This window comes from Styela clava, chromosome 14 (assembly GCF_964204865.1).
Source record: "Styela clava chromosome 14, kaStyClav1.hap1.2, whole genome shotgun sequence".
NCBI lineage: Eukaryota > Metazoa > Chordata > Ascidiacea > Stolidobranchia > Styelidae > Styela > Styela clava.
Genome location: NC_135263.1, coordinates 18,288,341 through 18,313,444, shown reverse-complemented (window position 1 = coordinate 18,313,444; position 25,104 = coordinate 18,288,341). Strand labels below are relative to the sequence as shown.

Here is a 25,104-nt window from a genome sequence, read left to right as displayed (position 1 = left end):
ATGACTTCGCTTTTTAGAAAGAGATACTCAATTTCCATCATAATAACACAGGTTGACATGGAACAACACCATAAATCAAGCTCAATCTTGAAATAAAAATAATTGTAGGGTACTGGGCATCCCATTATGATGATGTTTCGATTTCAATGTCGTTCAAACATGGTGATGACATTTCTATTTGGGTATTATTAATATTTAATGGTGCTTATACCTGGCGTAGTTTTGCGCACCATGACTATGAAACCACGCGTTGGGTATTCAACAGTGGCCTGTTTGAACAAGGTTATTTCACATATTCTAGATAATTTACAGGAATATGATCTTTAACAGATGGGAAAGATAATCTGAAATGTTGAGCTTTTTCTAGTGTGATATAATAGTTATTCCGTTCCATGGCGCACTTTGCATTGATAACTGACTTTGCCTCGATTTTCAATAGCTTGATGACTGATGTTACACTATTTTCTTGCATTGTTGCTCCTTTTGCTAGTTATTCTGCTTTTTCGTTGCCAGCAATTCCAACATGTCCTGAGATTTGAGCTAAGATCTTGAGCCCGAGCACGACCCGACCCGACAATGGGTCGGACCTGAAATGTCAATCATTACGTTCGGGTCGGTTCGGGCTTCTCTATCGCTAACTTTTTTTGAAATAAATATATGTTTAAAAAAAATGTATGTGTGGATACTAAACAAAGGAATACTTGTTATAAAAAGAATAATTTGAATAAAACAGAGAAGAAGCTGTAATGGACCTTTCCCCGACCTTTGATTAACAAAAATATTCTTCCTATACTTTACTATACCCGGCTCGGGTCGGGCCTGCACATCCAGTGAATTAGTCGGGCTCGGGTCGGGCCTGGATACCAATTAATTGGTCGGGCTCGGGTCGGGATTAATACCCACGGGCCCTTGTCGGGTCGGGCCTGCACATCCAGTTAATTAGGCGGGCTCGGGTCGGGTCGGGCCTGCAAATCCAATTAATTGGTCGGGCTCGGGTTGGGTTTAAAACCCACGGGCCTCTGTTGAGTCGGGGCTGCACATCCAGTTAATTAGGCGGGCTCGGGTCGGGCCTGCAAATCCAGTTAATTATGCGGGCTCGGGTCGGGTCGGGCCTGAAATATTAATCATTACTTTCGGGTCGGGTCGGACCTGAAATGTCAATCATTACGTTCGGGTCGGGTCGGGCTTCTCTATGGCTGACTTTTTTTTAAATGTATATATGTTTATAAAAAAAATGTATGTGTGAATACTAAACAAAGGAATACTTGTTATAAAAAAAATATTTAAATAAAACAGAAAAGAAGCTGTGATGAGCCTTTCCCCGACCTTTGAAGACCAAAAATATTCTTCCTATACTTTACTATACCCGGCTCGGGTCGGGCCTGCACATCCAGTTAATTAGTCAGGCTTGGGCCTGCACATCCAGTTAATTAAGCGGGCTCGGTTCGGGCCAGCATATCCAATTAATTGGTCGGTCTCGGGTCGGGTTTAATAACCACGGGCCCCTGTCGGGTCGGGCCTGCACATCAAGTTAGTTACGCGGGCTCGGGTCGGGTCGGGCCTGCAAATCCAATTAATTGGTCGGGTCTGGATCGGGTTTAATACGCACGGGCCCCTGTTGAGTCGTGCTGCACATCCAGTTAATTAGACGGGCTTGGGTCGGGTCGGGCCTGCAAATCTAGTTAATTAGACGGGCTTGGGTCGGGTCGGGCCTGCAAATCCAGTTAATTAGGCGGACCCGGGTCGGGTTTGGCCCTGCAAATCCAGTTAATTAGGCGAGCACGGGTGAGGTCGGGCCTGCAAATCCAGTTAATGAGGCGGCCTCGGGTCGGGTCGGGCCTGCAAATCCAGTTAATTAGGCGGGCTCGGGTCGGGTCAGGCCTGCAAATCCAATTAATTAGGCGGGCTCGGGTCGGGTCGGGCCTGCAAATCCAGTTAATTAGGCGGGCTCGGGTCAGGTCGGGCCTGCAAATCCAGTTAATTAGGCGGGCTCGGGTCGGGCCTGCAAATCCAGTTAATGAGGCGGCTTCGGGTGGGGTCGGGTCTGCACATCCAGTTAATTAGACGGGCTTGGGTCGGGTCGGGCCTGCAAATCCAGTTAATTAGGCGGGCTCGGGTCGGGCCTGCAAATCCAGTTAATGAGGCGGCTTCGGGTGGGGTCGGGCCTGCACATCCAGTTAATTAGACGGGCTTGGGTAGGGTCGGGCCTGCAAATCTAGTTAATTAGACGGGCTTGGGTCGGTTCGGGCCTGCAAATCCAGGTAATTAGGCGGGCCCGGGTCTGGTTTGGCCCTGCAAATCCAGTTAATTAGGCGAGCACGGGTGAGGTCGGGCCTGCAAATCCAGTTAATGAGGCGGCCTCGGGTCGGGTCGGGCCTGCAAATTCAGTTAATTAGGCCGGCTCGGGTCGGATCAGGCCTGCAAATCCAATTAATTAGGCGGGCTCGGGTCGGGTCGGGTCTGCAAATCCAGTTAATTAGGCGGGCTCGGGTCAGGTCGGGCCTGCAAATCCAGTTAATTAGGCGGGCTCGGGTCGGGCCTGCAAATCCAGTTAATTAGGCGGGCCCGGGTCGGGTCGGGACTGCAAATCCAGTTAATTAGGCGGCCTCGGGTGGGGTCGTGCTTGCACATCCAGTTAATTAGGCGGGCTCGGGTGAGGTCGGGCCTGCAAATTCAGTTAATGAGGCGGCCTCGGGTGGGGTCGGGCCTGCACATCCAGGTAATTAGACGGGCTTGGGTCGGGTCGGGCCTGCAAATCTAGTTAATTAGACGGGCTTGGGTCGGGTCGGGCCTGCAAATCCAGTTAATTAGGCGGGCCCGGGTCGGGTTTGGCCCTGCAAATCCAGTTAATTAGGCGAGCACTGGTGAGGTCGGACCTGCAAATCCAGTTAATGAGGCGGCCTCGGGTCGAGTCGGGCCTGCAAATCCAGTTAATTAGGCAGGCTCGGGTCGGGTCAGGCCTGCAAATCCAATTAATTAGGCGGGCTCGGGTCGGGTCGGGCCTGCAAATCCAGTTAATTAGGCGGGCTCGGGTCAGGTCGGGCCTGCAAATCCAGTTAATTAGGCGGGCTCGGGTCGGGCCTGCAAATCCAGTTAATTAGGCGGGCTCGGGTCGGGTCGGGACTGCAAATCCAGTTAATTAGGCGAGCTCGGGTGGGGTCTGGCCTGCAAATCCGGTTAATTAGGCAGGCTCGGGTCGGGTCGGACCTGCAAATCCAATTAATTGGTCGGGCTCGTGTCGGGTTTAATACCCACGGTCCCCTGACGGGTCGGGCCTGCGAATCCAGTTAATTAGTTGGGCTCGGGTCGAGTCGGGTTTAATACCCATGGCCGCGGTTCGGGTCGGGTTGGAATTTTGGAGCCCGATCTTACCTCTACCTGGGATGCATGCGAAATTTACTAGAATATTTTGCCTCCTGAAAGAAGATAGAATAGTTGTAAAAAACGTATGATTCACATAGAAAAGTTGGTACTTTGGTACTATGTGTATGTGCACCAGATTAGGTTTAGGCCATAATTTTTTTCCGATTTTCCTCATTTTAGTTCTATTACGACTTTGGGGACTGTCTGTGTTAGCCAAGTGAATATTCCCCTGCCCATGTAAAATAGGCGAAAAAAAGTTAAATACCCCAATATTGGTACACATACTTATGGAGCTCTGAAAATTTCGCTTATTCCTGTAAAACGCCCAGACAATCGGTGAAAATCAAAACATGTGATGGCCGATGCAATACTATCTAAAGCAATGCCATTAATAAGAACTGACCGAAATTCTTTGTAATATATTCATCACATGCCTATTTACTTATAACTAACGGATCTGTTTTCGAAATAATATCAGCATGCGATAAATCAGTATCTGGAAGTTTCATTTTCCAAGGCGGTAACTGACGAGTTGGTACACAATTAACCGAAATTTGCTTAAAACATTCGATGTGGTTAGCATGTTGGAGGTTTGGAACAAGGGTGACTTTGGATAAAGCTCGTGCTATGTTTGTTCTATTATGTTGGTTCTCGGATATCGCGTAATTGATAAAATTTTGGTTTTATATCTCATGCAAGACTGTTGCTGACAAAATATGAGCGGAATCTCTTTTCAGGTAACGTTTAGGCAGCAGATCGGCGTGATGGGCAAAGCGCCACAGCAAATACGAAGATATTTATTTTGTATCAGTTATATTTTTCTAATTACATACTTTGGCGCAAAATGATAGGCCTCCAACCCATATTCAATTATGAACGTATTAGGACCCGGTAAAATTTAAGCAATATTTTTTGAAAGCTCAACATGTTGTTGTGCCCGTCAAAAATCTCAATAGATTTGAACTTTTATCATATTTGTGTGTTACATGTTCTGCATGAGCTTTGTACGCCTACTTATTGGACACGTAGTGGACATAACGATCGTTTCAATATTATGTTGTTGTTGTTCTTGTTCTTGTTCTTTGACACGTTTTTAAAAAGTCGCTTTTCTCTTCGAATACTGGACCAATTGCTTTGAAATTTTCAGTGGTTAAAGATTAATTTTTTCGCTAGAAGGCTATTACTTTTGTTTATTCTTAAATTTTATATGAATCCTATGAGATATGATATTTCATACAAAATTTCGTGGTATTTATTTTTACTCATGGGAACACTGTTTTACACTTATTTCAAGCGGTTTCGCGATCGATTGTCTTGCTCAGTACTACAGCTACTGTAGGTCGGTACTGGTAAGTTGCCATACCGGTACCGTAACGCAGTGAAATTGACTTATTCCTTCCGCGGTATTACTAATGCTGCAATGCAAGTTTTATAGCCTATCGTATGCGGAACGGAATATCAGACCTACAGGTTCGGTACTGGTAGCTCAGTACGTAAGTACGATACTGGTACTGGTGCCGGTGTCTTACCACAATGAAATTACCGTAACTTATTCTTTCACGGTCCTACCAGTGCAGTAATGCAAGCGTTGTAGCACTTGTAGCCTACTATATTTGTTTATTTTGATGAGAGTCTACTGGAAACAACATAAAATTTGAAAGGGAAGAATTGTTCTGTGATCAATTATCTGTCCTAAAGTGTAAACAACATAAAATTTGCAAGGGAACAACTGTTCTGTGATCAATTACCGTATATGTCCTACAGTGTACAGGTAAGATGCTGGCTGACTGCTAACCGGTACTGGTAGCTCAGTACGTAAGTACGATACTGGTACTGGTGCCGGTACCGGTGTCTTACCACAATGAAATTACCGTAACTTATTCTTTCACGGTCCTACCAGTGCAGTAATGCAAGCGTTGTAGCACTTGTAGCCTACTATATTTGTTTATTTTGATGAGAGTCTACTGGAAACAACATAAAATTTGAAAGGGAAGAATTGTTCTGTGATCAATTATCTGTCCTAAAGTGTAAACAACATAAAATTTGCAAGGGAACAACTGTTCTGTGATCAATTACCGTATATGGCCTACAGTGTACAGGTAAGATGCTGCCTGACTGCTAACTCAGTACCGCTTGACACGTTTTTAAAAAGTCGCTTTTCTCTTCGAATACTGGACCAATTGCTTTGAAATTTTTAGTGGTTAAAGATAAAAATTTTCTCCAGAAGGCTATTACTTTTTTTTTTGCTTTGACGTCATCAAAATTATATGACTCTACGTGTCCATATATTTGAGCATAGCTCTCTTGTTGTCGAATATAACGCCAAGGTATATATATTGGAGTTTAACTGACAAGTCCTGTCCACCAATGTATGGATGTAATGGTGGAGGCGCACGTGATCTTTTAAACAATACAGCACGCGATTTTGTCACCGATATGTTAGATCCCGATGCATGACACAATGAACTGATTACTATCTTGATCGGAAAGTATGTTGATAAGTATTTGTCTGTATGTCTGTTAGACACTTTCGTATGTTACGCGATATCTCACGAAAGCGAGGTTGAATCTGCTCCAAATTGCATCTGCATTCATCATATCTCGGAACAGGAGCCTATTGATTTGGGATGAATTATGCCGTATAATTAGCGAGTTATTAATTCATTAGTAATGGGACACGCGGCGTCGCTATTCAGTAAGAGCGAGGAAATCAAAACTGCAGTTTCTGTTTTGGGGGGATCAAGTAACTTTTGTCGGTGCGAACTATTGGGTGCGTAACAATGCCCTGTCTGCGATGTGTAGCGGTTACATGCGGAAGATCGAAAAGTCGACAATCGCTATCTAGTTTGATTTATTAATGACATTTGCATATCCGATACAAGTTCGTTGATTTTTAAACCAATCATCAGCAAATGGCGCAATCATAATCAAATGTTCTGGATGTCAAGGAATATTTTTAGAATAATTAGATCCAACCCATACTTGTAGAGACTGGTTTGATGAAAATGACTTTATTTAAGATAAGATTCGACCCTTTATTCCAAGATTATGAAGTTTATAAATTAGTCCTTCACGCCAAAACATATCGTAAGCTTTTTCAATATCAATAAACACTGCAATAACGTGTCGCTTGCTTGAAAGATCCTCGTGCTGACTGATAATATTGTCCAATGCTGATCTATTCGACCTGAAACCAGATTGTGTTTGGTGACTTATATTAAACCTCGCAAATTACCATTTCAATCTGTTAGCCACCATGACGGAGTGTTATTCTTCTTCCCTGATTTGAGTATCGGTACCACAATCGAATGCTGCAACGACCTCTACACGCGCCCTTCGGACCACGATCAGTTAAAAAGCTGTAACACGCTTGAAAAAAGCAATTGTGGGCGAGTTATTTGTAAGTTAATTATGGAACTAAGATGCGTGCTACATCTTCAAGCACAGAATTCAATTCTGTTGAAGTTTTTTATCCCTCGAAATCAAAAGTCTGAATGGAATAGAGGAATGTTATATGTAAATAATTTGAAACAACAAAATAAATGATTTCAGAACAACATATATATTGACACAGATTTCGCAGCAAATGAACTATTTTAATGTAATGTCGCATGGAACTAGCAGTAACTTTGTGTGATTACTGGCTTGATATCCATGGCTATATTCTTTATGTATATCTAATAGAGTACATTTTTATTTATGACTGGCTGGCTGGTTGTGGTGGGTACAGCCGCTGCTTCTATATAATCCTAATTTGGGGTCGCTGCTTTTGTATCTTCATCTTTTTATTATTTAACTTGAACATTTTTGAACTGCTTGCGGGCTGTATCATGGATTTGTATTTTAACTCAAGCATCTTTAACATCATTTTATAAGCTTTTTGTATTTCTCTCAAGCATCTTTAAATATGTTTTTATTATTTTACTTGAACTGCTGCGAGTTTATTTCTACGGACAGTGTGTGATTGCTTACTTTTTTCTCGTTCTGTTCACTCCAACATTTTAATTATTTCTACGTAAACTACCAAGGTACGGGGTCGCTGATTTCTACTTATTTTGCATTCCACTTTACTCCTTCCTAACCTCTTCCCTTCTGCTCGCTGATTTCCACTCTCCTTATTTCACTACAGCTTTTTTTTTTGACCGACTGCTGGTATCGATACATTTTCTGCTTGCGTCAGGTCTCTTGAGCCATTGAACTTTTTTCCCCGTAACTGTCTGGCCTGCTGCTGGCATCGAGGGTCTACATCAGGGTCGTCCAACTCTTTTGACCGAAGGCCACATTTAATTTATTTTCAAGTGCGCGGGCCATTTAACATGGTAGCGTTTTAGTATTGCTACAATGACTACAAGTTAATGAAAAAACAAACAATACCCTCACGCCAAACTCTCACACAATTATTAGCACAATTATTAACAATAAAACTTTTGTTTTCCAACCATTGAATGTCCCCATCATCGTTATTCCCGAAAGTTGTGCCAAAAACAAGCCAAGACGCTTTTTCATTTTCATCGCAGATCCCCACAAATAATGCTTGTAGTGATGCCCTTAATTGGGACGATGGCTGAAGGCTTTTTGGTAATTTCAAAATCATCATTAACTTTCTGCATGATTAGCAGTAGACTTGATGTCATTACTTTTTTCAAGCGCTAAGCAATATGATGGAAACTTTCCCGCTTTAGCACTTAAAGTTTTTGCTATAGAAATCCCAAGCCATTTCAACACGACAAGAACCGTCTGTCTAGACGGGCCTATTTTTGCAAACGCCTCTTTTATTTTGTGACAATACATGAACGAGAATATCGTTCGGAGACCGAAGACTTATCGATCGAAACTGCGGGTTCAATTCATGACTCTATAGTGACACCGCGTGTCCCATCACTAATTAATTAAAAACTCTCTAATTATACGACATAATTCATCCATAGGCTTTTGGTCCGTGATATGATGAATGCACATGCAAAATTTGGAGCAGATTTAACCACGCTTTCGTGAGATATCGCGTGCATCTAACAGACAAACAGACAGACAAACAGACAAATACCCATCAACTTACTTACCGATCTAAAGATCGATAAGTAACAATACATTGCTTAACGAATTCTCAACCTGTAGCTCGCTTTTATGTATGTATTATGGTTTATTGTATGTACGTAGCGACTATGGCACCTTGAAAGGGCTGGCAGAGCGCATTCCACAGGAAGAAGCTAATCGTTTGTATGACATCTTTGCATACTAAATCACTCGAATAATAGTTATATGTTATACTCAATTTTTATTTTTGGAAGATATAAATTTATTTGATCCTTATCGAAACAGTAGAGATTCCGGTTCCTTTAAATAGTTTCTTTTGTCTGGTTGATCTTTTGTTCAGGACCTTGATTAAAAAAATTGGGTGAAACGCTTTATAAAAAGGAGTTAAATATATATTAATATTTTAGCTCTATGGAATGTGTTATTAGCAGGTTCTACTTCTCGAAAGTATTTATCCGACACGGACGGCACTGGGATAACCTATGAATCAAGCCATTAAATACGTTGATACTAGATGATCAATTGTTCAAGACTTTGATTGGAGAGATTGGGTGGAACGATTTATAAAAAGGGGTTTAAAATATATTCATATTTTCTCGGAATTTCAATGGTCGACAATCCGGGTATGCTGAACTAGAAGATATTTACATGAATAAATAAAGTTATAAATCACTATTCTGTTAATTACATGAAAATACTTGTATTCGATTGTTCCGAAATCGATTAAATTTACTTTACAGTTTTGCGAGTTATAATTTAACCAGGTGTTACAGAAATATCGTCTATTGTTGACCATAAAGTGAGTGGTGAAGTACACGGACAAGAATTAAGCTTGAATACTTACTTGGCAATTCGCAATTCCGGTTTATTACAATCTTCTCCCACGCAGCAACATCTGCAGATCGGGTTTCTAGACTTGCAATCTTTTACATTCTGTTAAAAATCAATTTTTTAGTACTACTCCTTCCTAATTTGATTGTATGATGAATATTTAAAAGCACGTATATTTTATCATTTATATTGAACGGAAAACACAGCTGTTAAAGAAAACAAAATGAGAAAAAACGCCCTAGTGGTCCGTTTTCTTAAGCATATTGAAAAGAGTAAGAACAAGAAATATATCACAAAAGGCCGGCCATAGGTGGCAGAATTGAAGTAAAAAGTAGTTGTGTGCGTTTGCAAGCCAATCGGGTTTATGAAAAGGACGGACGAATGATCGTTAAATATTCAGGTTTGTATGGATACTTGCATAATTATATTACTCAGTTATTACGATAATAATTTTGAATATTTAATTGAGTTGTATCCCAAGCATCAGGACAAATAGAGTTGGTAGCACCTCGGTCTCGATCTCAATTAAGCTTGTCGAAATTTTGCGAGAATTAGGGCTTCATAATTCAATGGCATTGTGTTGATACATTGCCTGGTATGCAATAAAATAAAGTGTAGCTACTAGATATTAATTATCATGACAAAACTCATAGAAAAGATGTCGAGTTTGAGTTTATTTTATTTAAATTGAAATTAAATGCATAATGTAATGAATTTAAACAAAATTAAAACTAATTATGAAATAGGTAATCTGTGAAATGCGTTGAGAGAAAAAACGTGTTATTTTGTTAATACCTATAATATTTTGTTGACACAAAAATTTTATTTAATGTCATGAAAAACATCTTACCCGATATTCGTTTTTGCTGCATTCATTGCCTTGTTTGCATCTTGTTGTGAGTCTGATTGGTGGAATTAAACCCACGTTAAATCTGATTTCGGTGAAGCACCCGCCCTTTTAAAGAACACAAATTTTACGAGTACTTCAAGGCAACAGGCTTATAATTATCTGAACAAATAATTTATATATGGAGGCAATGACTAAAATTAAATATACGTTTTGAGGCGTTCACAAAACATCGTGGTCCATCGTGAAACGAGTAAACTTGTCTGATATATTCTAATGAAACTGAATGGTATACCTCTTTGCAACACTCGTGCGTTTAGGCCGAAATGTCATATCGCAAATGTTTATTTGAAATGTTATTATGTAGATATTTTGAATAAAACCGCGTCATATACAAATCAATGTAAAGTAGGGTCCGTCAAACTGTGGACCGTCAGTCTTATGCAACCCGCAAACAAACTTTTCCAAAATATTTTTTTGAGCATTATTGAAAATCTATTTGAGTGATATAACCAACAAACTTGTCAGTTAATTCTATAGCTTTGGTCATCAAGCCCATAACAATGAATTAACATAATCCTTCACATTGATGAAAAGTATATAAAAACAATATATATTTGTGATAATAAATGAGAAACGGCTAAATAAACGTTTCATTGAGACCGGCTTCGAACACAATAGGAGAATAGGAGTTTCTGGTGAGTCGGGAAGTTTGAAATGTGGTGATTGTTTATTTATAGGCGGGAATCAATGCGGCCCGCACGCTACTGAAAACGAGTATACTTAGTACAACAGTACAAACAGTTTGTCGACCACTGATGTTGAAATAAAAGTGAAACAGAGGTTGAAAATATTTTTTCTGTTAGTTCTCAAGATCAATGTACTTAGTTGATACAAAAAAGGTTGTATTATGAAATAAATCTCAACGACTTTATCTTGATAGATCTGTTGCCTCTTTTTTTCTAATATTATTTGCGCCAACAACAACCAAATAATTTGCGTCAAATACTGTGATAATGTTTTAGCATATAGCATATATAATCAAAATGGACAATCACGGCCCCGTTTATCCGAATGGACAGCGATAAAAATATATTGTGAGAACAATGGAATTATTCAAAAATTTTAAAATATATATTTTGATAAAAACACTCACATTCTCGCCATCGCATTCTACACTTTGTCCTCTGTTGGTGCAATCTTCAAACGTCAAAGCGTTGTCACATTTCCAACATCGAAAGGCTGTAAGACGGAAATAGGAAGGAAACTTATTATGATTTACTGTGATCTATCTGAACATTTTAATTTTTTAACGGTTTTTTGCAAGTTCCATCTGATAAAAATCACTATTACAATCCAATAAATATAATCAAATCGGTTCCGAACACAAATCTATGGTAAGTTGATAAACCAATCTCTGAGCTTGAGATATTTATGTTCTAGGAGAATTACAAACTAATCACTGTCTAGTAATAATCTAAGCTCAAGATGAAGAGCAATCCGCTTACGTGTCATATTATTGACAATATGACCTATTGCGTGAATAGAATTAATTTTGGATTTGCTTTCATAAGACATCTTTAGTTATACATAATGTCATTTTCGTAGTAATTTACATCAGTGACTTCTTACAGATAAATGGATTTGGTATTGCGTATCAGCGGATAACAGAATTATTATACACGTGGGTCAGTATTCGGTTCTCGTCCAAAAACCAGTCAGAAAACAGAGGCGTATAAACACGACACGGCATGTTTGTAGGAAGTATTAAAGTAATAATATCTCACCTTTTGAAATGTCGACACTACAAATAAAAAGCACAAATAACGTCAATGTGGATTTCAACATTTTATCAGTTTACACTGTTGAGTAGATAGTCTGAAGAACAGAAGATAGTTTCAGCTTGCTGAAAAGTCACTATGTGCAGTACAGTATGTGCACCACTATTTTATACGAATAAGGAGATAATTTCATTATATAAAAAAAAATAAAAATTCAATCAATTGATAAGAAAAAATAAACTTTCGTTTTGTGAAGAGGAAAATAGAAAATCAAAACTTTCGTTTAGTGGGAGGGAAGTAGAAACAAACTTTCGTTTTGTGAGGAGAGAAGTAAAAAAGAAACTTTTGTTTTATGGGGAGGGGAAGTAGAAAAACAAGATGAGGTAATCGCTGCCTAAAAGAAGATCAGAAGAAGAAAATCAGCCACATTGTGTCATTTTTATCAAATAACTTAGATTTCATGTCAATCCTTCTCCTAAACATGATGTCTAGATTAAAATATTACTCCAAAATTATGCATGAAAAGTAAATGCATTCCTATTTTATTGGTGTATCTTGCTTGACATATTGACATGTTTATATTGATTTTAAATATCAGGAAATTTCACCCCAAAGTTAACATTGGAACTGTTTTGCAAGTTGTGAAAAAGAATATCTTCTTCATTGAACGACTGTGGTTAAAATAAAACTCATTTCAATTTGAGTCGTTTTGAGACCATTTACCCATCAACGTTGAAGGTTTATTGGTAAAATTTAAGAATCATGTAGAACGAGTCTTTTAACCGATTTTATTACAAAGAGAGAAGCACAATAACTAATTGCGTGATGATTGCAATGCGATGTCAGACTTCGTCGTATCATATCACCGTAAGACACAAATAATATTTTCCTTTTATGCCATCTAGTCAAATTGACAATAATCCTGTATCAATTTGATATCTTGCTCTATTTGGTATATATTTTTATATAAATCTTAACATTTGATATTCTGTTTTTATGCGGCAAATTATGGGTGATTTTGTCCATAAAATAGAGATTCCATTTTATCCTAAAACTGTTATACCCGAATCAAGAGCCAGTGTCGAATAACATTTTTCAATCACGATCCATAGTGATCATTTAATGATTTCATTAACTTTTTTGACAATTATTTTAACTCTATCATCTCATATCATCTATCGTGCCCCCCGTGCAGTACAATTGGCAAAACGACAGTACAGCAGCACTGTTGTCAGAATGTAATCTTTAATCTTGATAATCACGTCACAGGTTACATGGTCGAACATTAGATAAAATAAGACAATTAATGCTCTCAACATGTAGTATTATTTGACCAACATAATATTTTTCGTGCCCCCCGTGCAAAACGTGCAAAACGACAGTACAGCAGCACAGTTGTCAGAATGTAATCTTTAATCTTGATAATCACGTCACAGGTTACATGGTCGAACATTAGATAAAATAAGACAATTAATGCTCTCAACATGTAGTATTATTTGACCAACATAATGTTTTTCGTGCCCCCCGTGCAAAACGTGCAAAACGACAGTACAGCAGCACAGTTGTCAGAATGTAATCTTTAATCTTGATAATCACGCCACAGGTTACATGGTCGAACATTAGATAAAATAAGACAATTAATGCTCTCAACATGTAGTAGAACAACAATAGTTCAAGTACACCCAAAGATGATGCATATTTTGAAAAGTAGTATTTGACCAACATAATATTTTTCATCGACCTAGCAATTATTTATAAATAATAAACAAAAGAGTAAAGTACCTCACATTCGTGCATGGGGCATATAAAATAACTTGATAGCCTTTGTATATGTATAATTTCGCTTTAGCGCAATGGATTTTAGTTTAGAGATTTTACTGACATGATTTGTAAAACCGAATGCGACGATTAAGTTGGAACCATTCTTTCAACAACAGATTTTTTATCTTTTTTTTTTGTATAAAAAGTGGGGCAAGTTTATTTGTTTTCGGATCAGAATTGAGCCATACAGTTTCCGAATACGAAATTGACCCGCATGTTAATAGTATTTTGATTTTTCGGTATGTCAGCTGACTTTACTAGAGTAAACATCGGGCACAACTTCAGCAAGATTTATGAAGACCAACTAAATTGCAATGATGAAATTTTAGAATTTATCTAAAGTGTATCAAGAATAATGGTCCTGAAGAAATAAAAAAAATTTCTTCAATAACTTCTATACTACTGACACTTTATCATAATATATCTCCTATGTTCTCGTATGTGGATCGAAGAGATATAAATTGCGACTCTGTAATTCGTTATTTACAGATTTATAATTACATATTGGATATCGTTGCAAATAATCGTGTTTTGCCTTTTATTCTATATGCTATATGATTGAGTCCTTTAATTTGAAAGATGTTGTTTCCCATTTCTCAGTACCAAGTGAGAAAAGACCCGTTATACTACGTACAAATTGAGAAATTCCCAGTCATTCACGCCCACCATCGCGATTACGTCACGGAACAAACGTTTTAGTGCCTCCGGTGAAAGTAGAAAAGAACCGCATCAGATCAATTTAAATGACTAAGAAGCAATTCTTCGTAAAGTAAGTTTAGTATGGCATTCGTCCCAACACAAACTCTTTTTGAGCTTTAAGATTTGATGGGTAAAATAAGCATGTCCGAATGGCGTGTGCATTTTATATTATAACTTTCTGACTAAAACCGGCACAAAATATTATATTCATGAAAAAGCCATTAAATCATATTTAATTTAATCCTCTCCACCTAAGGCTATACCCCGAGTTAACAAGGAAACAACAGTAAAAATAACTTTTTGACAAAGGGTATATATATTCGGTTTTGCATATTTCAAGGGCGCTCCCGTAGTATGTGCAACAAGATGGCGGACACCTGAACATAGTATGTGTACCAGGTTAGGGTTAGGCCATAATGTTATTCCAATTGTCCTCATTTTATTACTATTACAAGTTCGGAGACTAGCCAAGTGACTCCCGTAGTATTTGTACCTGAAATTATGGCCTAATCCTAACCTGATACACATACTACGTTCCGGTGTCCGCCATCTTGTCGCACAAACAACGGGAGTACCATTTCAAGTTATGGTATTTTAAGTGGATGACAAAGCAAGTACATTGTTTACATTTAACATCTAATATTCAACAAATACCAATGGCTGCAATAGGATTATTTCAGGCTTGGCAGGAATCTAACGATTATCGTTCAGTTGAATACGAAACAAAAAGACATGCAATCGTACGCATAAGGAAGTAATATCGCAAATATCCCAGGCTCGATGTAACGGTTTTAAGCTTTCCTTTCCTGGGAACAATTAAACATCTATTAATCATCAAGTACCAATTGCTGAAATAGGATTATTCCAGGCTTGGCAAGAATTTAACGATTGTGGTTTAATTAAACACGAAACAGAAAGACATTAAACTCAACGAATTCGATGTAACGGTTTCAAAGCTTATTTTACTTGAAACAATAAAACTCGTCCTTGCCGCAATTATCCTAAAAGCAATCTTGCTAGTTTGGCATCAAATGCTTATAATATCAGCATGCTGCAATTATTTAATTTTGTTGTGTAAAAGGAGGAGTCCGTATTCTAAATTATGTCATCATCTATAATTCGCATGATCATCTGTCTGAAAACGAAACATTATTGTTCTTCGTATTCGTCTATTGATGGGATCGTCCCTTGTTAAACCTTGTTAAACTAGATTCGAGTTCATTTAACACTTTATTATGCCACGTCAGATGATGACAGAAGATGACATACCAAAATATTCAAATTACTGTTAACATGCGGGCAAATTTTGGAATCGGAAACTGATCCAAAAACAAGTGAACTTGCCCCACTTTTGATACAAAAATAGTCCATTGGCGTAAGAGTGGTCCCAACTTGATCGTCGCATTCAGTTTTACAAATCATGTCAGCGAAATTGCATAAATACTTTGCGCCAAAGCAATAATATACATACACAAAGCCTGTCAAGCTATTTTATTTTTCCCATACACGAATTGGAGGTACTTTACTTCTTTGTCAATTACTTATAAATAGTTGCCAAGTTGATTAAAAAATATTATGTTAGTTGATTACTACGTTTCAAAATATTATACTGTGCGGTCCCTGGAGATGATACACTCAGGAGGAATTTGACTCATCTTTGGGTGTACTTAGTTACATAACTTTTCGCCATGAAATATTACTTATCGATCTTTAAATCTTCGGATTGAAAAGTCAATCATTACGTTCGGGTCGGTTCGGGCTTCTCTATCGCTGACTTTTTTTTAAATAAATATATGTTTATAAAAAAATCTATCTGTGGATACTAAACCAGTGCTCTTCAACAGTAGTTCCGCGGAACCCTAGGGTTCCGTAATACTTGCAGTGGGGTTCCGTGAGTTTATAGGGTTCCTTAGGGGTTCCGCGTTTTTTTTTTTTTTTGGGGGGGGGGGGATCATTTCTTGCTTTCAGCATGTTGATGCGTCATTATAAATATTCTTAAACCACCGTGTCTCATTCAAACTTCAAGTAGGCCAGTTCATTAAACAGGAGGATTAGTCACAGCGCAGTAAATAGAAAAACAGAAATATTTTCAGTTGTTGGGTCACTTTAGTCATTGTTATGCAACTAACAAGAACGCTATTGTTGCACCATAGTTACTTGATGATCAAAGTATGTGGATATTGCTCGAGACTAGAGAGAGTATATACTAGAAACTAGAGTAGAATAGTTGTAATTTAAAAAAAACAACATATGATCCACAGAAAATTTGGTACTCCCGGAGTATGTGCACCAGATTAGGTTTAGGCCATAATTTTATTCCGATTTTCCTCATTTGAGTTCAATTACGACTTCGGGGACTGTCTGTATTAGCGAAGTGAATATACCCCTGCCCATGTAAAATAGGCGAAAAAAATTAGATACCCCTATTTTGGTACACATACTACACATACTTTTGGAGCTCTGAAAATTTCGCTTAATTTCTGTAAAAGGCCCAGACAATCAGTTAAAATCAAAACATGTGATGGCCGATGCAAAACTATCCAAAGCAATGCCATGTACATGGCACAAAGTTTGGTTGTTAACGAACTTTACACTTTGTCAGGTGTAAAAGTTTTGAAGACGTCATATAAATATACTTTAAAATATAAGATTTAGTATCCGTCTTTGATCCATTCGTATAAATTAATAAGTACTGACCGAACCTCTTTGTAATATATTCATCACATGCTTATTCACTTATAACTAACGGATCTGTTTTCGAAATAATATCAGCATTCGATAATTAAGTATCTGGAATTCCATTTCCCAAAGCGGTAACTGAAGAGTTGGCACACAATTAACCGATTTCAGCCCAAAATACCCGATGTGGTTAGCATGTTGGAGATTTGGAACAGCAGATTTGGCAGCAGATCGGCGTGATGGGCAAAGCCCCACAGCAAATACGAAGAGATTTATTTTGTATCAGTTATATTTTCCTAATTACATACTTTGGTGCAAAATAATATGCTTCCAACCCATATTCAATTATTGAACGTATCAGGGCCCGGTATAATTTAAGCAATATTTTTTTGAAAGCTCAACATGTTGTGCCCGTCAAAAATCTCAACTTAATTAAACTTTGTTCACATTTGTGTGTTACATGTTCTGCATGATCTTTGTACGCCTACTTATTGTCGAATTGAACGCCAAGATATATATATTGGGATTTAACTGACAAGTCTTGTCCATCAATGTAGGGATGTAATGGTGGAGACGCACGTGATCTTGTAAATAATACAGCACGCGATTTCGTCACCTATATGTTAGATCCCGATGCATGACACAATGAACTGATTACTTATCTATCTTGATCGGTAAGTATGTTGATAGGTATTTGTCTGTTTTTGTGTTAGACACTTTCGTATGTTACGCGATATCTCACGAAAGCGAGTGTGAATCTGCTCCAAATTGCATGTGCATTCATCATATCTCGGAACAGAAGCCTATTGATTTTTGATGAATTATGTCGTATAATTGGCAAGTTATTGAATAATTAGTAATGGGACACGCGGTGTCGCTATTAAGTCAGAGCGAAGAAATCAAAACTGCAGTTTCTGTTTTAGGAGATCCCCTAACTTTCGTCGCTGCGAACTATTGTGTGCGTAACAATGCCCTGTCTGCGATGTGTAGCGGTTACATGCTGAAGATCGAAAAGTTGACGGTCTCCGATCGCTATCTAGTTTGATTCATTAATGACCGCTGCATATCCGATACAAGTTCGTTAATTTTTAAATCAATCATTAGCGAATGGCCCAATCATAATCAAATGTTCTGGATGTCAAGGAATGTTTTTTGAATATCATTTATCATGATTGTAAATAGCAATGGACTTGTTACGCTCCCTTGAACGATCCCATTTTCTGATTTAGAACTGTTAGAATAAGTAGATCAACCCGTACTTGGAAAGACTGGTTTGATAATAATGATTTTATTTAAGATTCGAATCTTTTTACCAAGATTATGAAGTTTATAAACTAGTCCTTCACGCCAAACCATATCGTAAGCTTTTTCAATATCAATAAACACCGCAATATCCTGTCGCTTGCTTGAAAGAGCCTTGTATATATCATCGTGCAGACTAATAATATTGTCCAATGTTGATCTATTCGACTTGAAACCAGATTGTGATTAGTGACTGATAATATTCTTCGCATTTAACCATTTCAATCTGTTAGCCACCATTCGTTCCAATAACTTTATAAATATTACTCGTAAGAGATATCGACCGATAAGACGGCGTGTGATTCTTCTTCCCTGATTTGAGTATCGATACCACAATCGAATGCTGCAACGAACTCTTCCGGCCCACGATCAGTTAAAAAGCTGTAACACGCTCGAAACAAAGCAATTGTGGGCGAGTTATTTGTAAGTTAATTCTGAAACTTAGATGCGTGCTACATCTTCAGGCAAAGAATTCAATTCTGCTGAAGATTTTTATCCCTCGAAATTGAAATTCTGAATGGAATAGAGGAATGTTATATGTGAATAATTTGAAACAACAAAATAATTGATTTCAGAACAATGAATATATCTTAACACAGATTTTGCAGCAATTGAATCATTTTAATGTAATGTCGCATGGAACTAGCAGTAACTTTGTGTGATTACTGGCTTGATATCCATGGATATATTTTTTATGTATATTTAATTATAGTACATCTTTATTTATGACTGGCTGACTGGTTGTGGTGGGCACGACCACTGCTTCTATATAATCCTAATTTGGGGTCGCTGCTTTTGTATCTTCATCTTTTTATTATTTTTACTTGAACATCTTTGAACTGCTTGCGGGTTTCCCCGTGACTATCTGGCCTGCTGCTGGCATCGAGGGTCTACATCAGGGTCGTCCAATTCTTTTGAACAAAGGGCCACATTTACTTTACTTTCACGTGCGCGGGCATCTAAACATGGTAGTGTTTTAGTATTGCTACACTGACTACGAGTTAATAAAAAAAAAATACCTTCACGCCAAACTTTTACACAATTATTCAAACAATGAAACTTTTGTTTCCCAAGAATTGAATGTCCCTATCATCGTATGCCCGAAAGTTGTGCCAAAAACAAGCCAAAACGCTTGATCATTTTAATCGCAGCTCCCCACAAATAATGCCTGTAGTCATGCCCTTAATTGGGACGATGGCTGAGGGCTCTTTTTCAAAATCATCATTAACTCCCCGCATGATTAGCAGTGACCTTGATGTCAGTACTTTTTTCAAGCGCCAAGCAATATGATGAAAACTTTCCCGCTTTTGCAATTAAAGTTTCTGCTATATAATTCCAAAGCTCATTCAACACGGCAAGAACCGTCTATCTTGACGGGCCTCTTTTTGCAAATGCCTCTTTTATTTTTTGACATAAAACATTGGCAACATGAACAATGCATTGCTTAACAAATTCTCAACCTGTAGTCCGCTTTTATGTATGTATTATGGTTTATTGTATGTACGTAGCGACTATGGCACCGTGAAAGGGCTGGCAGAGCACATTCCGGGAAAATAAGCAAATCGTTTGTATCATATCTTTGCATACTAAATCACTCGAATATTAGTTATTATACTCAGTTTTTATTTTTGAAAGATATAAATTTATTTGATCCATATCGAGACAGTAGAGATTCCGATAGTTTCTTTTGTCTGGTTGATCTTTTGTTCAGGACCTTGGTTGAAAAAAATTGGGTGAAACGCTTTATAAAAAGGAGTTAAATATATATTCATATTTTAGCTCTATAGAATGTGTTATTAGCAGGCCCTACTTCTCGAAAGTATTTATCCGACAAGGTCGGCACTGGGATAACCTATGATTCAAGCCATTAAATACGTTGATACTAGATGAACATTTGATCAAGAACCTAATTGGAGAAATTGGGTGAAACGCTTCATAAAAAGGGGTTTAAAATATATTCATATTTTCTCAAATTTCAATGGTCGACAATCCGGGTATGCTGAACTAGAAGATAATTACATAAATGAATGAAGTTATAAAACACTATTCTGTTAATTACATGATAATACTTGTATTCGATTGTTCTCAAATCGGTTAAATTTAATTTACAGTTCTGCGAGTGTATAATTTAACCAGAAATATCGTCTATTGTTGACGATAAAGTGAGTGGTGAAGTACACGGACAAGAATTAAGCTTGAATACTTACTTGGAAAACATCACAATTCCGGTTTATTACAATCTTCTCCCACGCAGCAACATCTGCAGATCGGGTTTCTAGACTTGCATTCTTTAACATTCTGTTAAAAATCAATTTTTAGTACTACTCCTTTCTAATTTGATTGTATGATGGATATTTAAAAGCACATATATTTTATCATTTATACTGAACGGAAAAAAACTGCTGTTAAAAAAAACACCCTAGTGGTCCGTTTTCTTAAACATATTGAAAAGAGTGAGAAAAAGAAATACATCACAAAAGGCCGGCCATGGGAGGCAGAATTGATGTAAAAAGTAGTTGTGTGCGTTTGCAAGCCAATCGTATTTATGAAAAGAACTGACGAATGGTCGTTAAATATTCAGGTTTTTACGGATACTCGCATATATTACTCAGTTATCACAATAATAATTTTGAATATTTAATTGAGTTGTATCCCAAGCCTCAGGGCAAATAGAGTTGGGTAGCACCTCGGTCTCGATCTTAATTATTATGGCTGAAGTCCACTGTAAGGTTATTGTGATCATCAATTCTGGTGTTCATAGCTTGTCGAAATTTTGCGAGGATTAGGGCTTCATAATTCAATGGCATTGTGTTGATACATTACCTGGTGTGCAAATAAATAAAGCGTAGCTACTAGATATTAATTACCATAACAAAACTCATGGAAAAGAGGTCGAGTTTGACTTTATTTTATTTAAATTGAAATTAAATGAATAATCTAATGAATTTAAACAAAATTAAAACTAAATATGAAATAGGTAATCTGTGAAATGCGTTGAGAGAATAAACGTGTTATTTTGTTAATACCTATAATATTTTGCTAACACGAAAATTTTATTTAAATTCATGAAAAACATCTTACCCGATATTCGTTTTTGCTGCATTCATTGCCTTGTTTGCATCTTGTTGTGAGTCTGATTGGTGGAATGAAACCCACGTTAAATCTGATTTCGGTGAAGCACCCGCCCTTTTAAAGAACACAAATTTTACGAGTACTCCAAGGCAACAGGCCTTATAATTATCTAAACGAATAATCTATATATGGAGGCAACGACTAAAGTTAAAATAAGTTTTGATTGTCCACAAAACATCGTGGTCCATCGTGAAACGAGTAAAATTTGTCTGATATATTCTAATGAAACTGAATGGTATACATCTTTGCAAAACTCGTGCGTTTAGGCCGATATGTCATATCGCAAATGTTTATTTGAAATGTTATTATGTAGATATTGTGAATAAAACCGCGTCATATACAAATCAATGGAAAGTAGGGTCCGTCAAACTGTGGACCGTCAGTCTTATGCGACCCGCAAACAAATTTTCTCGAAAATATTTTTGTGAGCATTATTGAAAATCTATTTGAGTGATATAACCAACCAACTTGTCAGTTAATTCTAAAGCTTTGGTCATCAAGCCCATAACAATGAATTAACATAATCCTTCACATTGATGAAAAGTAAATAAAAATAATATATATTTATGATATTAAATGAGAAACGGCTAAATACACGTCTCATTGAGACCGGCGTTGAACACAATAGGAGAATAGGAGTTTCTGGTGAGACGGGAAGTTTGTGGTTGAAGAATGTGGTGATTGTTTATTTATAGGCGGGAATTAATGCGGCCCGTGCACTACTGAAAACGAGTATACTTAGTACAACAGTACAAACAGTTTGCCGACCACTGATGTTGAAATAAAAGTGAAACAGAGGTTGGAAATATTTTTCCTGTTAATTTTCAAGATTAACGTACTTAATTGATACAAAAAAGTTTGTATCATAAAATAAACATCAACGACCTTATAATAGAAGAGAAACAGAGATTGGAAATATTTTTTCTGTTAGTTCTCAAGATCAATATACTTAACTGATACAAAAAAGTTTGTATTATGAAATAAATCTCAACGACTTTATCTTGATATATCTGTTGCCTTAATTTCTAATATTATTTGCGCCAACAACAACTAAATAATTTGCGTCAAATACTGTGATAATATTTTAGCATATATAATCAAAATGAACAATCACGGCCCCGGTTATCCGAATGGACAGCAAAAAAATAGATTGTGAGAACAATGGAAATATTTAAAAATTTTAAAATATATACTTTGATAAAAACACTCACATTCTCGCCATCGCATTCTACACTTTGTCCTCTGTTGGTGCAATCTTCAAACGTCAAAGCGTTGTCACATTTCCAACATCGAAAGGCTGTAAGACGGAAATAGAAAGGAAACTTATTATGATTTACTGTGATCTATCTGAACATTTTAATTCTTTAACGGTTTTTTGCAAGTTCCACCTGATAAAAATCACAATTACAATCCAATAAATATAATCAAATCGGTTCCAAAGACAAATCTATAGTAAGTTGATAAACCAATCTTTAAGCTTGAGATATTTATGTCCAAGGAGAATTACAAACTAATCACTGTCCAGTATTAATCTAAGCTCAAGATGGTGAGCAATCCGCTTACGTGTCATATTATTAACAATATGACCTATTGCACAAATATCTAGAATTAATTTTGGATTTGCTTTCATACGACATCTTTAGTTATACATAATGTAACTTTCGTAATAATTTACATCAGTGACTTCTTACATATAGATGAATTTGGTATTGTGTATCAGCGGATAGCAGAATTTTTATACATGTGGGTCAGTATTCGGTTCTCGTCCAAAAAACAGGCGGAAAATAAAGGCGTATAGACACGACACGGCATGTTGGAAAGAAGTATTAAAGTAATAATATCTCACCTTTTGAAATGTCGACACTACAAAAAACAAGCACAAGTAACGTCAATGTGGATTTCAACATTTTATCAGTTTACACTGTTGAGTAGATACTGTGAAGTAAACAGAAGATAGTTTCAACTTTCCGAAAAGTCAATATGTGCAGTGCAGTATGTGCACCACTATTTTATACGAGGAAGGAGATAATTCTATCATATAAAAAATAAAATAACAATTCAATCAATTGATAAGAAAAAAGAAACTGTCGTTTTGTGGGGAGAGAAGTAGAAAAAGAAACTTTCGTTTTCTGGGTAGGGAAGTAGAAAAACAAGATGAGGTAATCGCCGCCTAAAAGAAGATCAGAAAAACAAAATCAGCCACCTTGTGTCATTTTTATCAAATAACTTCTTTTTCAAATCAATCTTTCTCCTAAACATGATGTAGATTAAAATATTACTCCAAAATTATGCATGAAAAGTAAATGCATTCCTATTTTATTAGTGTATCTTGCTTGACATATTGACATGTTTCTATTGATTTGAATATTAGGTAATTTCACCCCAAAGTTAACATTGGAACTGTTTTGCAATTTGTGAAAAAGAATATCTTCTTCATTGAAAGACTGTGGTTAAAATATACCTCATTTTAATTTGAGTCGTTTTGAGACCATTTACCGATCAACGTTGATGGTTTTATTGGTAAAATTTGAGAATCATGTAGAACGAGTCTTTTAACCGATTTTTTATAAAGTGAGAAGCACAATAACTAGTTGCGTGATGACTTCAATGCGATGTCAGACTTCGTCGTATCATATCACCGTAAGACACAAATAATATTTTCCTTTTATGCCATCTAGTCAAATTGACAATAATCCTGTATGAATTTGAAATCTTGCTCTATTTGGTATTAATTTTTATATAAATCTTAACATTTGATATTCTGTTTTTATGCGGCAAATTATGGGTGATTTTGTCCATAAAATAGAGATTCCATTTTATCCTAAAACTGTTATAACCGATTCAAGAGCCAGTGCCGAATAACATTTTTCAATCACGATTCATAGTGATCATTTAATGATTTTATTAACTTTTCTGACAACTATTTTGGCTCTATCATCTCATATCATCTATCGTGCCCCCGTGCAGTACAATTGTCAGAACGACAGTACAGCAGCACAGTTGTCAGAATGTAATCTTTAATCTTGATAATCAAGTCACAGGTTGCATGGTAGTACATTAGATAAAATAAGACAATTAATGATCTCAACATGTAGTAGAACAACAATAGATCAAGTACACCCAGAGATGAATCAAATTTTTCTCGGGTGTATCACCTCCAGGGACCGCACAGTATAATGCATATTTTGAAAAGTAGTATTTGACCAACATAATATTTTTCATCGACCTAGCAACTATTTATAAATAAAAGACAAAAAAGTAAAGTACCTCACATTCGTGCATGGGACATATAAAATAACTTGATAGCCTTTGTATATGTATATTTTCGCTTTAGCGCAATTGATTTTAATTTGAAAATTTACTGACATGATTTGTAAAACTGAATGGGACGATTTAAGTTGGAACCATTCTTACGCCAAAGTATTTTTTTTTTTTTTTTTGTATAAAAATTGGGGCTAATTCATTTGTTTTCGGATCAGAATCGAGCCATACAGTTTCCGATTACGAAATTGACCCGCATGTTAATAGTATTTTGATTTTTCTTTATGTCAGCTGACTTTACTAGAGTGAACATCGGGCAGAACTTCAGCAATATTTATGAAGACTGACTAAATT

General features: G+C 36.9%; 2 protein-coding genes across 2 annotated transcripts; both read right to left on the bottom strand.

Annotated features, from left to right (window-relative positions):
- Positions 1-9,237: 9,237 nt before the first annotated feature.
- LOC120341220 (ly6/PLAUR domain-containing protein 6B-like) lies at positions 9,238-12,001 on the bottom strand. Its single transcript, XM_039409695.2, has 4 exons — positions 11,863-12,001; positions 11,232-11,317; positions 10,079-10,183; positions 9,238-9,330 (listed from the first exon to the last, which is right to left on the bottom strand). Exons 1-4 carry the CDS (start codon positions 11,921-11,923, stop codon positions 9,238-9,240), a joined length of 345 nt encoding a protein of 114 aa, XP_039265629.2. The 5' UTR covers positions 11,924-12,001.
- Positions 12,002-19,735: 7,734 nt separating this feature from the next.
- LOC120341071 (uncharacterized) lies at positions 19,736-23,493 on the bottom strand. The gene is made up of 5 exons (XM_078120271.1): positions 23,336-23,493; positions 22,701-22,786; positions 21,439-21,543; positions 20,565-20,655; positions 19,736-20,071 (listed from the first exon to the last, which is right to left on the bottom strand). The coding sequence occupies exons 2-5, from the start codon at positions 22,709-22,711 to the stop codon at positions 19,973-19,975; spliced, it is 306 nt and encodes a 101-aa protein (XP_077976397.1). The 5' UTR covers positions 22,712-22,786; positions 23,336-23,493; the 3' UTR covers positions 19,736-19,972.
- Positions 23,494-25,104: the final 1,611 nt, after the last annotated feature.